At 40.1% G+C, this 22343-nt stretch overlaps 1 protein-coding gene and 1 long non-coding RNA gene across 2 annotated transcripts in view; one reads left to right on the top strand and one right to left on the bottom strand.

Moving 5' to 3' along the window:
* TNNI3K (TNNI3 interacting kinase) overlaps window positions 1-22097 on the bottom strand; it is a 278050-nt gene extending 255953 nt beyond the window's left edge. The window contains exons 1-5 of the mRNA XM_077333331.1: window positions 21985-22097; window positions 21367-21475; window positions 14707-14792; window positions 7840-7937; window positions 4581-4691 (exon numbers count right to left, since the gene is read on the bottom strand). Coding sequence (XP_077189446.1) covers window positions 4581-4691; window positions 7840-7937; window positions 14707-14792; window positions 21367-21475; window positions 21985-22024 — 444 coding nt within the window. The 5' untranslated portion in view covers window positions 22025-22097. The remainder of the gene's footprint in view (window positions 1-4580; window positions 4692-7839; window positions 7938-14706; window positions 14793-21366; window positions 21476-21984) is intronic.
* Window positions 1149-14900, top strand: LOC143835531 (uncharacterized). Its single transcript, XR_013230192.1, has 3 exons — window positions 1149-1196; window positions 1879-1932; window positions 14856-14900. It is a non-coding gene; the product is annotated as an uncharacterized LOC143835531 (long non-coding RNA).
* Window positions 22098-22343: the final 246 nt, after the last annotated feature.

The raw sequence follows: 22343 nt of genomic DNA on the forward strand, positions 1-22343 counted from the left end.
CAACAAAGACAGCCTATAAATTAAAGAAACGAATGAGTAAATTAACAAGAAATGCCAGCGCATATTTGTTGGAGTGCTAAAAAGAAATTGAAATATAGGTACCTTTCTCAGTTGTAGATTCAGATATAAATGCTTATTACAGCCCATTTTTAAGCACAATAGAGTCCTTGAGGAATCATGTGTACATCTTAATAAAAAAGAATGAAAAGTACCAAAAGCTGACTGCTAAATACAGGCTTAATTATTGTGTACAGGTGATACATGTATACATACATACAAAATAAATATGCTTTTTGATTACAGTTGGCAGAGTTTAACTATGCAAAACAGTAAAGCATCAGCCAATTAAAGAATAAATAGCTTTATTGAGAATTGAAGCAACTTTGTAAAGAGAGAGTCCTAGCTGTCTAACTGTTCTTTATCCAAAGGTAAAGGGGAAAGTGTGCTCAAGTGAGTAGGAAATCTCCAATTGAGCCAATCAGGACATAGGAGAAGACTATTTGAAAATACCAGGAAGTTTCTCATCTAAATATGCTAACTGCACATCTTCTATGATGCCTCCTGTAGGATATTATTCGTATATGCTGTTGAATCATGCACACTGCATATCTTGCATTTCCAACAGATTTAACTAATCTTTATTATGGATTAAAAATTAGAGTTCATTATTTAGACATAATAACAAGAAGGGCCATGCTGGGTCCATCAAGTCCAGTATTCTGTTACCACAGTGGCCAACCAGATCTCATAGAAGCTCACAAACAGGAAGCCTGCATTATCCTACCTATGCTCTCAGAAATTGATGTAAAGAAGCTTACTATATTTGGTACTGGAGGGAGTAGGTATTCATCATAATTAGCAGCCAGTGATAGTTGGCCAATCCTCCATGAATTTGTTCACTACCTTTTAAAGTTGGCAGCCAGGACTGTAGCCGCAAGTTCCACAAATTAACTATATGCTGTGTGAATAAATTACCCTGAATTTCCCACTCTTCAGTGAATGACCCTGGGTTCTTGTATTATGGGAGAGGAAGATATCCTGTCCTCTCTCTCTTCACAACTTGCACAATTTTATAAACTTCTATCATGTCTCCTCTTGTTGTTGTTGTTAGGTGCGAAGTCGTATCTGACCCATCGCGACCCCTTGTACAATGATCCTCCAGGCCTTCCTGTCCTCTACCATTCCTCGAAGTCCATGTAAGTTTGCACTCCTCTTAGTTGGCTTTTTTCTAGACTAAATAGCCCACATGATTTTAACAAAACCTCACAAGGCAATTGTTCTAGCCCCCATTTTGGTTACTCTTTAATGCAACTTTTCAAGCTCTGCAATATAATTTTTTGAGTTTGGTGACCACAATATACCAAGTGTGGTCTCACCATATATTTGTATAGGACAGTATGATAGCAGTAGTATTATTATCTATTGTTCAAATTATGGGCAGCATGTCACAACACTCACACATTGGGTCAATATTTTAATTGAACGAGCCACTGTCACGCCAAGATCCCTTTCTTGGTCTTTTGCTGCTAGCTCATATCCAATCAGTATATATATAAAGTTGGTATTATTAGCTCACATACATATCATTTTACATTTGTTCACATTGAATCTGATTTGCTATTTTAATGTCCATTCCCCCAGTTTGAAGAGATCCTTTTGGAGCTCTTCTCAATCTATTTTTGTTTTAATATTTCTAAATAATTTGATGTCATCTGTAAAATTATCCACCAAACTACCCACCCTAATTCCAGGTCATTTAGGAACAAGTTGAAAAGCACTAGTACCAATACAAATCCCCAAGGGACCCTGCTGATCACATCCTTTCATTGGAAGAACTAATCATTTATCCCTATTCTCTGTTTCCTGTTTGTTTTTTAGCCAATTTTCAATCCACAAGAGGACTTGACTCTGAAGTATGCTCAGGAATCTTTGGTGAGGGACTTCTAGAAATCCAAATAAAATACATTTGTAGATGTGATAGATAGAAGCAGCATGCACGCTCTATAGAGCCACCATGAGCCAGTTGTGCTGGGAGTCACAGCATACAAATGAAACAAACAAACAAACAGACAAACAAAATAATTGGAAGAAGGGCAGGAAACAATGTAAAAGATACTGAGAGATACCAAGACTATTTATACTAACCAAACCTCATTTTTGCAATTTTAGTATACATTTTCTTTTCACTATGAGGAAAGACGCTCTCACATTTAACTAATATCCATGAGAATTCCTACCTAGAATTTCATACATGCCATCAAAGAATGCCCATTTGGGTATGTATTTCATTAATGTTCACCCTGATATTAAATTCTGCCTTTAAAGTGAAGCATCAAGTCTTGATGGATAAACCATCTTTCTGAGAAATATAACCATGCTACACTCGCTGATTAGTCCAACATGAAAACAATATCCAGTTGTTGTTTTTCTGCTTGGATTCAACATTTTAAAACCGTAGCTCATTCTTGCTCAAGAAGTATCTGCTTCCAAGGTTCTTTTTTCATAGTTCTGCTACTGTAATTCTGTAACTACTTCTTACTGACTTATCTAAATGAATAAGAAATACAAGCGGAAGTGCATTCATGATTATATTTACAACTATGAACCCTTGTTAAGAAAGTAATTGTGTTCATGATATTAAACTCTTTCAGAAGCATGTTTTAAAGTAAATTAGATTGAAACTAAGAATTTCCAAGGCAACAAGAAATGAAATAGTGTGTGAAGTAATTGAAAGAGGTCTAAGTGGTATATGTGAGGATAACAGGTTCATGACTAAAAGCGAAGCTTGGTAAAAAGGTTTTGGATCTGAGGGCTCTAAAGTCAACCCACACAGGAAAACTTAATAGAAAGTTATGGTTCCTTAAGGAGATCTCAGGGCACATAGTTCATTTGGATCATTCCAGGAGGGATTCAGAAGTTATGTCTATTTAGTGTTTGGGCAGCTGCACAATTATTTGTAAAATCCATATTAAAATGATGAAATTTAGCTGGGGGTGAAGACCTACCTAGATTCAAGATGCACAAGTAACTGGGCAATTATAGCTGACATTGGATTGGAATCAAGCACTATGTTAGAAGAAAAAGAAGAAGAGGTTTATATATGCCACGTTTCTCTACCAGGAGTCTGAAAATGGCTTACAATCTTCTTCCCTTTCTTTTCCCCACAACATACACATCATATTTAGCATCACATTTGCTTCTATCTCTCAGATAAGGACTATCACCTGGAGGATTTACAAAAAGAAATGTTGGGATCACAGCATGCTCCCCAGTAAAGAAAAGAAGCATATCCACAAAGCAAAAATTGTACCCAGAGCTAGTGCACCACAAGACAGTAACAAAGAATGCAACCACAGAACATTGTAGGTTGTCACCTACTGCTCAGAACTCAAAGCATTCTAGTGCATCATCAATAACTGATAGCCTCTCATAGATATGAATATTTCTCTTTCATAGGCTTTGGGTGGCAGGTCTTTCCTTGCTTATAGACAGCTTCTTAGAAACCACAGCGAACCATGCAGCAGAGACACCATGGTATAACCATGGTGGTGCACAAAGGAGTGGGACTCCACCAATCATTCTCATGTGCCTCCAGTCAGCACTAGGGGTTGATATGAAATATGTCACAAGTCTTTTTCCAAAGAGAAGGCATTTCCTTCCCTCTTCCCTTCTAAGCTTTGCCAATGAAGGGAGAGGATCTCCTTCAATCATCCCTATTCCCTCCCAGGCTTTGCCGGTTAAAACAGAAACTTCTTCCCTCCTCCTCCCTCCCTTCAAGACCTTGATAATGAGGCAAATAGTCTTTCCCCCTCTTCCTCCCTCCCTGGTTCTCTCTTTGCATTTTACTTCCTGCACAAAGTAGTTGCTTCTGCTATTCTCTGATGTATGTGACACAACCTCCCCCACCCCCTGCTTTCTATCTAGTCCGTGGCAATCATGGCTCCTCTAACCAGCAGTAGCACTTTAAAGTGACCAACACAAATTTTCCATGAACTTTCATGCTTTTCAATGTGGTTTGTGCTGATTCATTATTAGATACATTCCCAAGACAGGCTATCTCTGTACAATAAAAATGTTTACATAACTTTAAAGCAACAACTTGGGGGGAAGCAGTAGAGGATTATGGGGGAGGGATCCTGTGCAGGCTACAGACCTCATTCTATACACTCCTGAATCTGTGGCTTTCAAAATGACTATTTTGATAAGAGGTTAGGCATGTGAGGAATAAATCACATTATGGTAGAAACCTTTTGGGATGTATTTAGTTCAAAGTTAGTTGGAATTGGATTTATTTATTTATTTATTTATTTATTTAGATTTTTAGAATCTAAGAATTCTTATGGTGTCTGAGATATGGGTCCCTAAAGACAAAATCCCAAGCAATCATTTCTTAGTTGCCAAGCATACAATATTATTAAAAGAATACTATCTCCAAAAGTTTAAACTAATCTGCAACTGAAACACCCAAACACCAACCTATTTTACTTGTGGATATTCTCCTGTCTGCTTCTCTAGTATTTTGTCCTCAATTCCAATTGTTGATGTAGTTCATGCAAATCAACAACAATAATAAAACATACCTCATGGTGGCCAGAAATTGTAGCAATATGAAGAGCTGTAAGTGCTCCATAGCCAACTTGCTGAATATCAGCTCCACTATGCAGCAAGGCTGTAACAAGTTCTGCATTGTCCTGAAAAGTCAGCATTGAAAGGATGATTTAAAGAAACATTATTTTGCAGTTGTTTTCTTTTTCAGTCAAAATGGTCACTTAACCAGTGAAATGTTCTGAACAGAAGGTTTGTTGGAATTTTTCCTTAAACTGGCAAAAGCAACGAATAAGCGAGGCTTCTTCAGCTGACGTCCCTCCACAGAAGTGCTTAACAGTAAAACAAAGCTCCCTTCTGCAATTGTCCTTAAAGATTCCGAGTACAATACAGCCCCCTGTTCGACAGTGCCCATAATTTCGACCAGAAATTGCACCCATCGGGAGGATTTTTTTTTTTTACTTGAAGAGTGTGTAAACGATTAAGTGCCAGTTCCTACGCAAGTGAAAAAGGTCTTTCTGAAACATTGAATGAACAAATATTCATTGTTACTGGTGTTTTTGGGATTTTACAAAACAGTCTTTAAAGGGAAAGGGGCTTTTCAGGAGCACGAACACAACAGTTCATTGGCTGTTCTGTTTGATTGACGGCCAGGTGCAGGAGGAAGCGCGGAAAAATATCTCCTCCTTTGTTGCAATTCTGGCGAGACCAGAAACCTGTGGGGAATGTATTGACCTCTACTGGGACTTCAATATTCTGCTAGAATTGAAGGTGTGTGGAATGACGAAATTCCACTATTAAATATAGCGTTTCTGCATACTGCAAACATTTAGAAACATTGGTCCTTGTGAAGAATGGCCCTTTGTTTAAGCTAGGCTCCTGCCCAAGAGCAGATCAATATGTACTCTCAAGCAAGCAGCCATTAGGCTTAGCTCTCTCTATTTGCTGATGTGTGGCATGTAGTTCACCTGCAGCCTTGCCCAAGAGGCTTGCAATGTACTGCTTTTGTACTCTGCTTGAGTAAGGAGACTGTAGCAGAAGAGTATATACATTTGTGAATAGTCTTTTCTAGTAATGAATCTCTCTTAAACCTCAAAGCTCTGTGGATCTGGTTCTGTGCCTCATCTACAAATAACTGCAGACTTTCAAACACTCTGTTACTCTGCATCCTAGTCCAAAAGTGCCAACAAGATAGCCCTGTTCAAACATGCCGACCCATATAAGTATTTGAAGACACTGTCTTCTGGCCCATCTCTGTATGTATACTATGTACTGCCAAACAGAGGTAGGAAAGCCTTGCATAAATATGTGTAGAGATGTGAGCTTCTCTATGCAAACAGGAATTAAACAAAAAGCAGCATGGAATTATACAAAAAGCACAGACAAGGATCTCCCCATATGTATACATTTATGAGCACAGTTTTACTCCCCTCTATGCACATTCAATGTATGAAATTTTGAATGGGGCTAATATAAATGCAGACAATGGTAATTCTAGAAATACCTCAGAGATCGAATCCTTTCAGGCCAAATAAATTGATCCAGAATATATTTCCCCTACTTCAGCTCTAATATTTCTTCACCACTAAATTATATGAATAACATTCTGACTGTATGAACGAAATACCACAAGGGGGAATAAATCAGTATTAAATATACTCCCTTATGAAGCCTTAGGCTCTCTAAATAAAACCTCAGTAATATGGCCTAACTTCCCATGTGCCTTCAATGCAAAGGATAAAAATCCAAATAAATGAAGAAAAAGAGCTGCAATGCTGAAAATTATTGTAAAATGATATTCATACTTTATCATTTTGTTTCAGTTAGTTGATATATGGTAAAGTTTCCAATTCTGAAAAATTAAATCTTTTGTACTCCAATATATAGCCAGTGTGATGTAGCATTTAACTAGAATCTCAGAAACTCCAGTTAAAATCTTTTCTTAGCCATGTATCTTACTTTGGGCCAGTTATTCTTTCTCAGCTTAACTTATCTTGTGGCAATGGAGATAACATGGGGGAACATGAGAATGCACATTGCCCTGAGCTCCTTGGAGAAACTTACATCATTCTCCTCTCTTCCATTTTATCCCATCAACTCCTATTAGCAAAACACATGGCATTAACCTCCAGTATTTTACACACAGATAGGCTAATTCAAATGTGAATATGCCAAAAGGGTCTTGGTCTTCAGCTTGTGCTCACAGCAAAGGATCTATTATTACTGAAAGAGACCTACCCAAGATGACTTTATTATCTAAAATTATATTGTTCATCTAAATACTATCATCATTTAAATATAATTACAATCTTTATTTTTATATCCCATCCTTCATACTCTCAGAGGGGGTAGCAACCATTAATAACAACAATCTTAAAAATAGTATAAATACAGTAAAAACATTCTGCTATATATAGACCCCAATTAAAATCAACCTTTGATAAAGGTGGAGTCCAAGAGCTTGTTTCAAAAATTTCCGTGAGCCACTTGCGGTGCATTTAAGGGGGAACAAAACAGCACCAAAATGCTCAAACAATATTGTGGGAGAATGTCCTTTAACTAATGCAGTCTCTTGTACTAATTAGAAGTGACAAAGAATAACTTGAGGAATCACTGGAAACAATATGGTAACATTTCTAGCATTTCTAAAAGTGGCAGCTTCTAATCTGGAGAGCTGGGTTTGATTCTCTGCTCTTCCACATGAAGCCAGATGGGTGATCTTGGGCTAGACACAGTCCTGTTAGAGCTATTCTCACAGCAGTTCTGTTAGAGTTCTCTCAGCCCCACCTAAGTCACAAGGTATCTGTTGTGAGGAGAGGAAGAGAAGGTGATTGGAAGCTGCTTTGAGACTCCTTCAGGTAGTGAAAAGTAGGATATAATAAGCAATTCTTCTTCCACCTATCTGTAAACTCCCTTTGAAAACTAATCTATTTAAAATATACTGGTAGGAACTTCTAGGAGTTCCATAAGGCTACAATAAAAATAATTCTTCCACTACTGCTCTTTTATTTTTCTTTATTGAATTATTAAAATCTCATGTTTGTAGGATTAAGCTTGAGTATTGTGTGTATTAGGTGGGTTGGATCTGAGACTTTCTGTTTTTCCTAACTGACATTAAAAATTCATAATCTGTAGATAATTTAGATAATTAAAAATAACAAATATTTTGCATGAGAGCTTGAAAAGGCTTTTTCATATTGAATAGCAATGGTGTATATGAGATTGTTGAGATTATCAAGAAAATAACTGTTGAGATTTGTTTTTACAAAATTAATGTGATATGACTCAGTTTACCTTGTATGCTGCTAAATGCAGAGCTGTAAATCCATTTCTTGTTAACCTTGATGGGCGCAGTCCTTTCAGCATAAGAGTCCTAATGTGTGATTTATTACCTGTTTAAAAAATACTGGGAATCAAATTTCCATGAACATAATCCATAAATTAAATTACAAATCCCCTTTCTAGATCAATAGAACACTTGCGTGCCACTGCTATGCAAGTTTATACAGAAATAAATCCCTCAGATTATGATGAAATTTACTCCCATGTATAATATTAGGAGACAAAACTATTATTTGCTGTGAATTGTGTCTTATCAATATATATTTTATGTTTAATCACTACAATTAATATGTACTACTACTTCCACCTATAATACCCCCCCATGGTTCTTTGCCCCCTTCCAGAAATGAGGAGGGTGGCTCTTAGAGGCAGAGATTTTTCTACAATGGTGTATTTCTTTTGGATTCCCCTCCCTATAGCTTTGCACCTGGCTTTGGAGTTGCATGTGCAATGTAAAGGTGTCTAATGTGTCTACCAGTTGTTTAATGACCAGTAATGGATGGCCCGAGCTAGCCCAACCTCATCAGATCTTGGAAATTAAGCAGAATCAGCTCTGGTTTGTTCCTGGATGGTGCCAAGGAAATTCAGGGTCATTGCAGAGACAGGCAATGGCAAAACAACTTCTGAAAGTCTCTTTACCTTGAGAACCACATGAGGGGCTTCAACTTAATAGCACTTTCTACTACCAATCCTTAAGCTGTTCCTGAAAAATATACTATAACTTGCAACATAGAAATGTTGCAAATAAATTAATGATATGGCCTTAGTTTTCCCAAACTGTTTTCATCAGCATCCTTTCTATCAAGCCATATCATAAGCAAAGATGTTACAGTGAGGTGCACTCTATTAGCCTAACTGGCATTAATTGCCAACTGGCTCTCCTGCCATGGCAGTCCTACCAGATAATTGAGTCATCATTTTAAAAATAATTTAACAGCATGTACTCTTGGATACACACCTTAATGTGCTGAGAGGTTTTGTGTGTGTCAGCAAGGCTGAGTGCAATATCATAAGGGATCTAAACTTCTCGCAGAGTCACTCAAGGCAGAATGGTCACATAGGAAACAGCAGACTAAGATCAACAGCCACATTGACAGAAGAAAGTGAATAGTTCCAATGGTGGTGAGGAGGAGGAATCTTTGAAAGGTAGCTACTAGGCAGTAGCAGCAGTGGAAGGGGGCATTGGTGGAAGATCTTTTATAGAGAAAGACAGTGACACTACAGCTTACTCTGGTTAGTACTGTACAGTACTGTACTGTACACTTCTGAACAACTCTTAACTAGAGTACCTTATAATGAGGTATCCTAAAATGAAAAAGATATAGTTCTGCAAGACAGAAACTTCAGGAGAGAACCTTCAGGACATGATGGATCAGTCAGTAAAGGGAAAGAACAACATGGGAAAACTCTTGCCTCTGGTGGAAAGAAGTGGGTGGGGACTGCCATAGACATATAATAGAACCATGGAACATAAAAAGTATGAATCAAGGTAAGTTTAACACCATAAAATAAGAAATGGAAAGCTTAAACATTGCAATCCTGGGAATGAGGGAACTGGATTTAGGATATTTTCAGAAAACTTAGAAGTGTTTTACTCAGGGAATGATAAACACATAAGAAACAGAGTTGCTGTAATAGTGAGGAGAGATGTAACACTGTCTGTCATAGGCTATAATGCAAAGTCTTACCAAATAATATCAATCAGGCTTCATGGAAAGTCTATTAATATAACCATCATTCAAATTTATGCCCAAACTACAGAAGCTGATGAGGAAGAAATTGAAAGGTTTTATACAAGTGTCTAAGAAGACATTGATCACCCACTGAAATAAGGTGTGCTGATAATCATAGAGGACTGGTACACAAAAGTAGGAATCAAAGCAGAATCAAATATTGTTGGAAATTTTTGGCTTGGAACACGAAATGAAGCAGGAGAGTGAGTCAGAATTCTGTAATGACAACCATCTGATCATTGCAAACACATGTTTCAGGCAGCCAAATAGATGATTATATACATGGACATTACTGAATGGGCAATATAGAAATCAAATAATTACATAACTGGAAGCAGAAGATGGAGGACTCTGTTCTCTCTGCTAAAACAAGACCAAGAGTCAACTGTGAATCATGAAAATTAGAATACAGCTGAAGAAAAACAGCAAAATAGTCATGGTGCCAAAATACAAAATAGAACCTAAGGAATTTAAAAAACATGTTTCAGGGGTTTCTCAAGGGTAAGAAAATTGAGAAACCCTGGATTACAGTAAAGCTTTTGACCACATGGATCATGAAAAGCTATAGTTGGGGATGACACTACCCTCCAAGTGTCCATCTAGGGCCAAGCAGCCAATGGGGAGCCGTGCAAAGCACGGCTCCCCATTGGCTGCTTGGCCCAGCTTCACCTGGCCCGGCCAGGGAGTCACCGCGCAGACACAGAAGGATGGCCAGGTTCTCCTCCCACTAGGGAAAGGAGCAGGGGTGCCACGTCAAAGACAGGGCCTCCCTGCTCCTTTCCCGCCCCAGGTCCCTTGCTCAGGAGCCTTCTGCCAGCCCCAGGGCACCTTCGCAGCGTCCAGGATGCTGCGAGGGTCCCCCCTGGGACTGGCATAAGGCCGCGCCGCCCCCCACTGCCGCAAAGAGCCTTCTGCCAGGCCCAGCCGCTCCCTTGCAGCATCCTAGATGCTAGGGAGCTACTGGGGCTGGCAGGAGGCCACGCCACCCCCCCGCCAGCCAAGAGCCTTCTCCTGGCCCTCCCCCCACTTCCCCTCCCAGTTTGCCCCCCCTCGCGACTCCCCCCCCAGGGACCCTTCAAATACCCCCCACTCCCCTCCAAGTCCACCTACCTCCCTGGCTGCCTTCCTTCCTTCTCCCTTGATTCATCTATTTCTCCATTTCTTCCCCCCAATTCCCCCTCCCAATTTGCCCCCCTAGCCACTCCCCCTTTCACACACACCCCTGAACCCTCCAAGTCCATCTACCTCCCTGCCTGCCTTCCTTCTTCCTTCCTTCTTTCCTTCCTGACTTCCTCTACTTCTCCATCTACTTCCTGCCTATCTCTTTCTACCTCTCACTTGCTCTCTTTCCCCCTTCCTCTCTAACACACTTCCTGCTTTCCTACCTGTCTTCCTTCTATTCATCCCTTCACCCACCCCTTTTCCTCCTTTCTCACTCCTTTCCCTCCTTCCCTCTTCAACTTTCCTCCCTTATTCTTCCCTATGCGCTAGCGCATGGGTAGTCAACCTGTAGTTCTCCAGATATCCATGAACTACAATTCCCATGAGTCCCTGCCAGCATTTGCTGGCGCTGGCTCATGGGAATTGTAGTCCATGAACATCTGGAGGACCACAGGTTGACTACCCATGCTCTAGCGCCCGCTGTATTTCAGCTACAGCGGGCTTAATTTCTAGTTAACTCATAAATCAGAAGTGACTTGGCCTCTCTCTCTCTCTCTCTCTCTCTCTCTCTCTCTCTCTCTCTCTCTCTCTCTCTCTCTTTTCACACAGACACACACACACCGCTGAGCTTGCTTGATTTCATCTGCCATTCCTCCCAACCCTTTGTGTCACGTATATTAATGTTGAGAATATTTGTTTGGAATTAAATGTTGCCTCGGGTGCCATAGCTAAATGACAATACATAAAATATCTGTGAGGCAAAGCATTCTACTTTCCCTCAAGGTTGAACATGATTATTATCAGGTCTGCTCTGGTTTACTAGTGTCTGTGGTTTGGATTTTCCTGCAGATAATATCTTTCAAAGCCAGAATTAAGAATGAGGTAATTAGTTAATCACAATAAGATGTGCTCAGCTGTATAATAAGATGGAAGGGGGGAATTAGGAGCAGAAGTTGAAGTCCTCTGGAAAGTTCTATCACAAGAGATTCCTTACTGGATCCCAAGGACCACCTGATGCTAGAGGGCAAAAGACTATAATAAGGTTATAGACCATGCTAACCTTATGCTTGGGCCATGCTAATATGCTTTGGTATGTTATACTACAACACGATGGACTGTGGTATATAGAATGCTTTAGCATATAGTGTAAATTCTTATGTTTCAAGAAGGTGTGCTGTCTAATAACATGTATAAATGTTAGAAAAGTTAGCGTCTTAATTTCTCTGTTGTGAATATAGCAACTACACTGCATAGTTATATCATTTTGTAAAAAGTTGAGTAGAACTTTATACATTTTGACAAAAGTCTGCTTTATTTGAGTGCTTTTAACCTTGAGGATCCACAGGTTTGGTTGCTGCTCAGGTAAAAAGGAGTTGTGAGCCAGGACTGGGTCTTTGACACTATCAAATAAATAAAGAATGTGCTACATTATTAGAGCAGTGGATTAGCCTTTCCCAATTGGAATTTTTCTGCAAGTAGTTAGAAGAAGAAAAGTTAGTTTTTATACTCCTCACTACTCAAAGGAGTCTCAAAGACCTTTTCTGCATGGGGAATTAGGCCTGGGCTGGCGATTGTCTGGTTGCAGAGCTAATCCCGCTTCCAGATGACATTGATACTGGCCTGGCCCTGGCCTGGGGCTGGCTCAACTCAGCCTGGAGCTGGCTGTTTGCCCTGTGGCTGGCTGTTTGCCCATGCTCCCTTCCTTGCTGCAGGTGCCATCAAGGCCTATGTTGGACCAGGTCCATTTGGCAGGGAACAGTTCGGCCATCCAGGCCCCACTCCTTCCCTGATTATGGAGTCCTGGAAGGGACAGGAAAATGACCCAACCAGCTCCACAGTGCTGCACAGCAATACAGAGGCAGCTGTGATACTTGCTTTATTTTCAAGCAGAGATTTTCCACCTTATTTCACAACAGTGCGTGACATTCTGTTTTATTTTCAAGAAGGTGGGATTGCCTCAGCTGCCTTGCCTGGAGGCAGAAATCCTGGGTCAATGGGATGCACCAGGCAAAACTGCCCCATCACAAACACCCAATGATAGCCCAGCATGACGCGGCCATTGCAGAAAAGATAAATGAAGCTTACAATTTGTGGCTTGGCTTAAGCCGAGGCTGCCATTGATGTGGTGGGTGGGGTGGGCAGGGAATACGAGGGGAGGGGGGAGAAGAGCCCAGTGCAGCATGCTGCCAGGGCAGCGTGGTGTCCTGGGATTGGCCAAAAGGGGGTAGGCACAGGCACAGTTGAGCACCTCGTGCTCTGCCTACCTTTTTTGGCTGAGACACAGATGAGATTCCCACTCTCCCTCCCTTGATATTATGTGGGTGGCAGTTGTGTGTCATGGGTGGCTGGCACAGGGTTACACAGGTTATGTTGTTTGTTTGTTTGGTTTTGTCACAACTTGAGGGTTGGCAGAGGATGGAGCTGGTTTGGTGGGTGGCACACCCTGCGTGGCCTATTTGTTACCCAAATTGCTGAACACGTGTCCTAAAACACGTATCTTTGAGCTTGTGGGGAATATTAGCCCAAATGCTGCGAGAGGGGGGGTAACTTAGCATTTATGGATCGAAATGCCTATATATACCAGGGTTGATTACACCCGTAGGAACTCAAGACAAACACAGATGTAAATGGTAAAATAGTAATATAAGCTTTATTGAAAGGAAAATAACAAAAAGACAAACAAATAGCTAACACACCTACAAGCAGTCATATAGAGAAGGGGGAGGAAGAGTAGAAGGCTTGATAGTTACCTGTCCAAGGAATGGAGGGTCAGAGGAAGAAGCACGAACCAGCGTGGCAGGTCCCGGGTTGGAAGACACTCAGAGTGGCTGCGTGAAGCCACAGTTTTTATGGGGTTTGGGGAAGGGAGCTACGTGACAAGGCTCAGGTAAGCATGTGCTGGAAGTTTCCAAGGTACCCGGAGATTAGGACAATACCTGGCCAAGTGGGGGTGATGGCCATAAATGGATTTGGATAAAGGTATTAGAGATTGATGTGAGCTTGAGTCCAGAGGCACCTCTGGGTCAGGCAAAGGCTGTCATTCCAAACCTAAGGCAGAGATGGAGTCTGGCCTGGCTTGGCCGACCCTAGCAGTGTCGTCTTGGCTTTAGCTTAAGCCTAGACTATTGTGGGGTGCCATTGGTTATAGAAGACAGTGTGCCTGTCAATGAGGCAGGGATAGGAAGGGCAACAGCTTAAAGACCCACATTACTGGATGGGAATTGGGGCAGGAGGGGTTCAAGCCATTGCCAGGGAAAAATAAGGCAGTTGGCTGACTGGTCTGGCTCCTAATCCTCTGTCATGCCAACTCTCTCAGGGTTGTTGTTAATAAAGTTGTGGCCTCTTTCACACGACCATGTTGTCAGCATAATTATTAACCTGGGACTCTCACCCTGCAAGTCAATTTCCTTCCCTTCCTCTCCCCACATCAGACACCCTGTGAGGTGGGTGATGCTGAGAGAGCTCTGTGGAGCCTAAGGTCATCCAGCTGGCTGCATGTGGAGGAGCAGGGAATCAAACCCAGTTTGCCAGATTAGAGCTGCTGCTCTTAATCACTATACCACACTGGCTGATCCAAAGTCAACTGAATCTTGGACTGAAAGATAAGGGAGAGTTTATAGAACTCTGCAGTTCTTCTCTGGTTACATTAAAAATGCTTTCCCTCACCTTCTTACTATACTGTAGGCAACTAGTGATAATTGTATAAGTTCATCCTTTGCATGGACTAAATCTAATCAAAATCTAAGCCATCTTGTTATTACTGTGTAGACTGTTCCACCTGATGCCAGTGTATGATTCAACAAGAACGGTGCTAAAGAGGTAAACAGATTAAAAAATAATAATGTTCCCTCAGCTTATTAAAAAAAAAGAAAAATCATTAAACGTGTAAAATAAAAGGGTTATAGAGCATCCTAGAAACACTTACCATTACAAATGCAACACAAATGCAGAAGAGACAGTCCATTTTCTGTACGGTAATTTAAATTAACTTTGCTGAAGGCTTCATCAGAGCTGAAAAAAAAGATTTTACAGATGATCACAACTTTCATCTTTTTACGTATTTTCTTTTATTAGCAGAAATTCAGAAAAGGGGGAAAACTCGGCATGATTTTGTTGGGACATAGCAGAAGATTGTATTCCAATTCCACCCTAATTCCTGACACCTCAAAGCCAGTTCACTGACAGACTGTGTACCCTCCATGTTGCAAGAGCTAGAAGGACATCAGGTGGTACTGATTAATTTTTTTACTACTCATGTACATATGAGGAGATAGCCTGAAGGATGAGTAATTTGCATGAGAATCTCTTCTTTGCCCAACTCAATCTGTTTATGTCCCTTAGCTGATATTTCTTCCTCATGTTGAAGAGTTGTGATCATGTTATAGAATTCCATCACCCTCAGTAGCCCCTTCTTTAACTAACTCTGAAAACCATTTTTCCATCATCTCTATGCATGTGTGTGTGAGAGTGTCAGGTTATTATTGTTGTTGTTATTATTATTGTTGTTGTTGTTGTTCATTAGACTAGCTTCAAAACCCGTTCCTAAGAACAGGCCTTGAAAGGGTCCCCTCCCCTAGCTCCCGGCCAAGCAGCTTAAGGTGGCTTTGGGCTGCAGCTCCCAGCTGGATCAAGTGGGGTGGTTGGGGGCTGGCCAGCTTGTTAGCAGGGCCAGGACAGAGCTCCTTAGCAGGTCCTGCTTAGCAGGCCAAGAGGCCGTTAGCAGGCCCTGCTTAGCAGGCCAAGAGACGCTCGTTAGCAGACCCTCCACCATGACCCTTTGCCCAGGGCTCTCTCCCCTTACCTGCTGCTGGCTCCAGGCACTGAGACACATCTGAGAGCAAAGAGGCTAGAGTACAGGGATGGAGGGTGGGAGCTGCAGGGGCAGGGCCAATCAGGGTGCAGCCAGCTTTGCTGATTGGCCCTATTCCAACTTGGACAGCCGGACACATTCTACCCCCCAGGCTGTTTCACAAATATATAGAGGAACCATGGATAAGGATTTGTTACTTGCCTCTCCCCGGAGGCTCGAGGCGAGTTACAGTATATAAACCCCCCCCCCTAAAACCATACAATGAAATCCATAAAACAAAATATACCAAAGTATACGGTAAAACAGATGTGGCAAAAAAACTCCAGCCTTATATATACTACCCCACAATAACCCATCTGGAGGGGAGTGGGAGACAGAGGGTGCTAATTGAACTGCTGTTGCAAGGGGGGCCAGATCTTCTTTGTGGCCCAGACTCATCCACCGAACTGGAAGAAGAGCTCCATTTTACAGGCCCTGCAGAACACTGAATGTAGTGGCTTTTGAAATACATTACCTTCTAATGTTGATAAATCTGCATGTTTAGACAAGTGACTGGATAACAGGAACACTAGATTCAATTAGCACCTACATAATTTCAGGCTGTTCCACCTGATCCATTTTCTGAAACAGATTAGGTACAGCCTGTGCTTCATTGACACTGATGATGACAACCACATTCTCCTACTGAAACTGGAAATTTGGATGGAGAATCCCTTAGATAAGCCTTTTTCAACCTTGTGGCTGTGGAGAAGCCCCTGAAATAAATGTTCAGGCATCAAGGACCCTGGAGGTGATGTCAGCTGGCCACGCCTCCCATTGTGACATCACCACCTGCACCCTTCACACTTTTACTCCCTTCTCTTACCTTTACTACTACTACGGTGGCTCTGCTTTATGTAGGCTGGAAAGTAGGGCAGGAGTTGAGAATACAGCCCTGACCCCCATACCATGCCACAGTCCTCTGCCTTTGATTTTTATACCCATGACCTATACACCAAGCCCCCTGGACAGAGACAGCCAGTCCCTAAGCCTGTGGCCAAGTCCACTAACGAGGAGGGGAAAGGCCATGGACCCCTCCAAAGCTCCTGCAGACCCCCAGTGGTCCACAGACCCCCTGGTTGGGAATCCCTGCCATAGATAGTTGATAAATGTTTCCAGTCTTTTGCCCTTTCTATGTGTTGCCATTTCACATGCTGATAAGAGATGGATAGAAGAAGTCATTGACTGATATATATGACAACTCATATACAAAGTTTACAAATTGTCCAGCATATAAGAACTCCAGGAATTAAAAAAAAAAGCCTCGTTATTTGTATGCCAAAATAAATTTCCAGTCTTTGGATCCCTGGCTAGAGAATAGCACACTCCTCCTAAGTATACAAGTAGGTCACTTGAGAAATGACTGACCTTCATTTCTTCCCCTTAGGACTCACAAATTACCAAATTTAGGAATATTGACCTACAGAAGTTGAAGAGGTAGACTGAAATCTGCAGCATTATTTCTCTGTTCTCTTTGAAAATATATTATTTTGAACAATTTGAAAGCCAGGTTCAGAAACTTTTGTAGAGTTTCCATCATGACTCCCCATTAGTTTGAAGTATAGCATTTCCATTTTTCATAGGTGCAATTAAAAGGGTTTCATTTTAAACCACATCAGTCCTGAGAGAGAAACGTAATTTTCTCCCTTTTTGTATGCTTTCCATACTAATTGCACATGTGCATGTCAAACTCTTCAGCAGCTGAACACCACTTATGTATTATGACACTCAAAGCCCAATTTATTTTTTTAATTTTCTCCTATACCTTTTAGTATGCCATAATCCATTTTAACATAGCTGAATGATTTCCTGGGACTTGTTGAGGATGTATGTGGATGAAGTGAATAATTAAAATGAAGCCATTACTGCTATTTCATTTCTAATACTGTGTCCCTCAAATAGGATAAATATTTCCCTCATTAAAAAATGATATGCAGTATTTGCAAACATGTTTCTTTTAAAATATCTATATATATAAATGCAGGTTATTTAAAAAACAGTATAGGAACTGCAGTTTTATGATTCATTAAATGTACTCACTGACCTGCTTTCCACCACTGCATGTCAAGTGGATTGAAAGGGAATTTCATTAATAAAAATAAAACTGACAAAACTTGGCAACAGAGTAAAGATGTCAACTGAGTTTCATGAAGTTCCTCAGCAAATTACACACAGTCACAATGTACCTTAGAATATTATACGTAATTTGGCCAGCTACCTCTCCTTTCTCACACTATTTAGGAGAGGAATATTGTAGCAAAGTCATAATAATAATCAGAATTATGGCCACCTTTTGTTGCAAGGCCCAATTTGCAACTGAAATGGAAAATTGGCTGTTTTTTGCAATGTGTACCCTCAAAAATTATTAAAATGAGGGCAAGTATTTTTGAGAAGCTGAGAACAAAATCATTTTTTTTTACTTTCAAGTAGTTATTAAAAATTACAAACTTGCCAATAGGTTAAGGGTTTTTTTTTAAACTGTCTTCTGCTTTCAGTGAGCCACTTAGTGCTCCTTTGAGGCTTTTGAGCAGAGAGTGCAATCTTGAAAACTGGATTGTAATTAAGAAATGATAGTAACAAGATTTGCGGTGAATGATTATCATCCCATTGAGGCTTGGGACATTTTTTGTTCTTGCTTTCATAGAAGATGAGGGCAATTGTTCAGCGTCAATGGCCAGGTGAGCCGGGAAGGAGATCAGGAGAGCTTGGGGGAAGTTTTAGTTATCATAACAAGATTTGTGTGATTAATACAGCAGATTAATTCCATGAATATGGTAGATGCTAAGCTAATTTTATGGATAAATTATGCTTCATTGTAAAATAATCTTGGTTATCTGGGCTTCTTATTTGCCATCTGGTTTGGGGGCCTACAGTGCATTATTACTATTGTCTCTACTGCTGTGAGGAAAGGAAACTTTTTCAGTAACAGCTATAAACTGCTAGGATTCAGTAATTTTCAAAAAAAGTTTGAATGTAGATTTTTGCTACCCCTGGGATTGCCAATTGCCCATATCCTTCCCTGGATCATAGAGTAGGCTATGTGTTGCTTGGAAAAGCACCATTGATGTAAGAAATTAGCTCACCTTTTGGAGGCTTCTTTAAGTCGATTTGTTATTTATTCCCTTGAGGAACTTGCTAATATTATTACTTTTGCTAGGTTGACTGTAGAAGGCACCTTGCAATATGGAGCACTACTGGAGCGTTGTTTGGACTTCAGTTGGAACTAACCAACTGAACTGCTGCCTGAATTATTTTTTGTATCACATGTCAAATTATTGTATTATTGTACACAAATGTACAGTATTGTTTGATTATTACGATTATATTTTATTGATAGTTTATAAATGAATATTTTGCACTTTGGGAAGCATTATTTACTATAGTTTCAGAGTCATGATTACACAACTTGTTTTGGGGGAGGTATTTTCCATTTACTGTGTTCCCTAGTTTTTGTTTCTTGTATTTGTCCAGGAGTGGCAGGTAAACTCCTGCCTTGATTTCATGTTCCACTGGTGTTTCTTGCTCCTGTAGAAGCCAAAAAGGGGGTAGGCATGGCATATAATGTTGTGATGTCACATCTGGTTGTATCTGGAAGGGATACTGCAATGCATGAAGAATTCCCCAAATCTATTTGCTTTTTACCATAAAAAATGGGGAATTAGAGTATCACACAGTCCCTTCTGGGTACAGAAGAACAGTAGCTTTTAATTATTTCCAGGGAAAAGGGAATAAGGTGGTTCAGAAAAAAAGAATTGAAACTATATACAGGTGTAACAATATTGCTAAAGCCATTCATTTAGGCTTACAATTGATAATTTAGGAGTGTATAGAGCAGTTGGCAGCCAAGTTTTCCTCAGAGATTAGCTGCTAAGACACTATGGTCTCCTAGCAAATGATATCCCCTGGAAGCACAATCATCTTCACATCTTTACCATTACCACCTGTTTTCTCAGAAGGCAGATCCTGAGACCTTTGAAGTCTCCCAAGACTTCTCCAACCTATCGCTCTGAAAATGCAAACTTTAACTGAGTTTCATTCTCTCTCTAACTCACTCCCCTCTCCTATTTGGCTTCTCTAACTCTTCATGGGTCTTGATTGATAGTCAATGGCTGTTCATCAAGGGAGATTGTTTTTTTTTCAGGTCAGGAAAGAACTTTTGCACATCTGCCAAACTCCCTCTTTAGGAACCTGCTCAAGGTTACTTACAAAGTTTCTTTAAAAACACCATAAAATCATAAGAAGCATCAATAATTAAACAAGCCAAAGACATTTAAAAAATCATACAGAATCATAGAATCATAGAGTTGGAAGGGGCCATACAGGCCATCTAGTCCAACCCCCTGCTCTACGCAGGATCAGCCCAAAGCATCCTAAAGCATCCAAGAAAAGTGTGTATCCAACCTTTGCTTGAAGACTGCCAGTGAGGGGGAGCTCACCACCTCCTTAGGCAGTCTATTCCACTGCTGAACTACTCTGACTGTGAAATTTTTTTTCCTGATATCTGGCCTATATCGTTGTACTTCTAGTTTAAACCCATTACTGCATGTCCTCTCCTCTGCAGCCAATGGGAACAGCATCCTGCCCTCCTCCAAATGACAACCTTTCAAATACTTAAAGAGGGCTATCATGTCCCATCTCAACCTCCTTTTCTCCAGGCTGAACATTCCCAAATCCCTCAACCTATCTTCATAGGGCTTGGTCCCTTGGCCCCAGATCATCCTCGTCGCTCTCCTCTGTACCCTTTCAATTTTAACTACGTCCTTCTTGAAGTGAGGCCTCCAGAACTGCACATAGTACTCCAGGTACTCCATACAAAACAACATTCAACAATCTACAGTGATCTGCACAAAGCAGTCTTCCATGTAGAAGCAAACTATAAAATTATCTTTAAAAGAAATAACTCCATTGTTACACCAATGAAAAAGCCCTGTCTTGTCACTAGTATCCATCTCTGTTGTCAGATCCAGAAAAGACAAGACTTGAGAAGTGGATCTTAACTGGGCAGAACTGGAGGAGGCAGTTCTTCAAGTACCTGGCCTTCAAGCCATTTAGGGTTTAGAAACACCCAATAGTCTGCTAAGAGGGCACACTGCAGAGATGACATCACAGTTGCTTATCTTCTTACTGAGGAACTTTACTGAATTTACAAGGAAAACCTGCTTAAAACACACTGGTTTATGCTCCACATAATCATTACTCTAAAGTTGGGGAAACAAACAAGAAGTCCAAATGGTATGAGTTGTAGCAACATGAAAAAGAGACACCCCCCCCCTGCATAAGTCTAAGCTAGGTATCAAAGTCAAACTAAAGTAAATCAATGTACAACCTTTGACAAAAAATTCCAAGTAGGTCCTGGTTTGTGACAACATTCAAGCATGATTAAAGTACCTTTCAAGTAGGTAAATTTCAGGGGAAATTTATCTCACATCTTTACTATTGAAATCAGTGGAGCTCAGAAGTTTTCAAACTTGGTTAGATTGCACTCAAAACTGAAGTCCAGTGATATCTAAGGTTAATAGCATTTATTCTAGCATTCGCTTTTATGAGTCAGAACTCAAATCTACAATAGGCATAGCTACTCCTCTGAAAACAGATTGCATGCTATCATTGTAAGATACACAACAATGCAATATGAACCCCGTATATTAATTGTTATTCTAAATAGTTTACTACACTTGATCTTAACCAAAAGGCCAAGAAGTGATATTCTAATTAGTTCAATAAGCAATAGATTACCTGAAAACATGTTTTAGTTCTGCAAACTCCTTTTCCTTGATTAAGAGGTCATCTTCTAATCTTTCAATGATTATTGAATATGATTCACTAACTTTTTTCTTCCATTCATCTAAAAGAAGAAAGGTTAAAATAATAGTCTGTGAGGTAAATACCCTATATTTATGAAATGCTTTCCCCCCAGCTTGAATGGTATTATATAATCCTACTTATTTCCTTAATACATTTGTTTAGATCATTTTTGTAAAAAAAAATAATTTTGAAAAAAAACAGTGTGTGAAATGCACAATGTACAAGCACAATGTTTAATTGTCAGCATTTAGTTGATTTATTTTTTGATTTTCAGTCTAGAAATAGAAAAATGTAAGAATCTGCAATACTTATTAAATCAATTTAAGAATTTATTTGAACATAATTAATCAGATCCTCCCAAATCTGAAAAAAACACACTTTTCCGGTAACTGTATTTCAAATTCTGAAAATATCTACTTTAAATTATGCCATTCTTTAACTAAACTACCAATAATAAACACTTTTGCATTTAAACCGCAGGATAAAATTCAAAAGCCTTTTTGATTATGGATTTACAGTGTATTTCCTTTAAGAACCATGCTTAATTACCAGTGCAAGTTTGGGTTGGTCTAGATTTATAGTTCCCCATTTCTTCTTTGTTTCAGCAAAGTTCTGGTAGTAATGTGACTCCTTGTTTGAGTGTTCAGACCTCACAGTCCCACTTAAAAAAGAGAGTGAGATAGAAGCACTTTGATAGTCTTGTAGCTAAAAATAAACTGTGTGACAAATGAAATGTCATGCAACAATGACACAGAAAAACAGTGTGTGCAATCAAGTGCAGAACAAGAGAGGTAACTAATCATAGCGTTGAACTACAGTCAAAGGGAAAATTGCTAATATGTCTATAAAAACAGTAGCTGATCTCTGATAAATAGGTAGGCATCCTCACTATGGAGGATGCTTCAGGT

This window comes from Paroedura picta, chromosome 4 (genome assembly GCF_049243985.1).
Source record: "Paroedura picta isolate Pp20150507F chromosome 4, Ppicta_v3.0, whole genome shotgun sequence".
NCBI lineage: Eukaryota > Metazoa > Chordata > Lepidosauria > Squamata > Gekkonidae > Paroedura > Paroedura picta.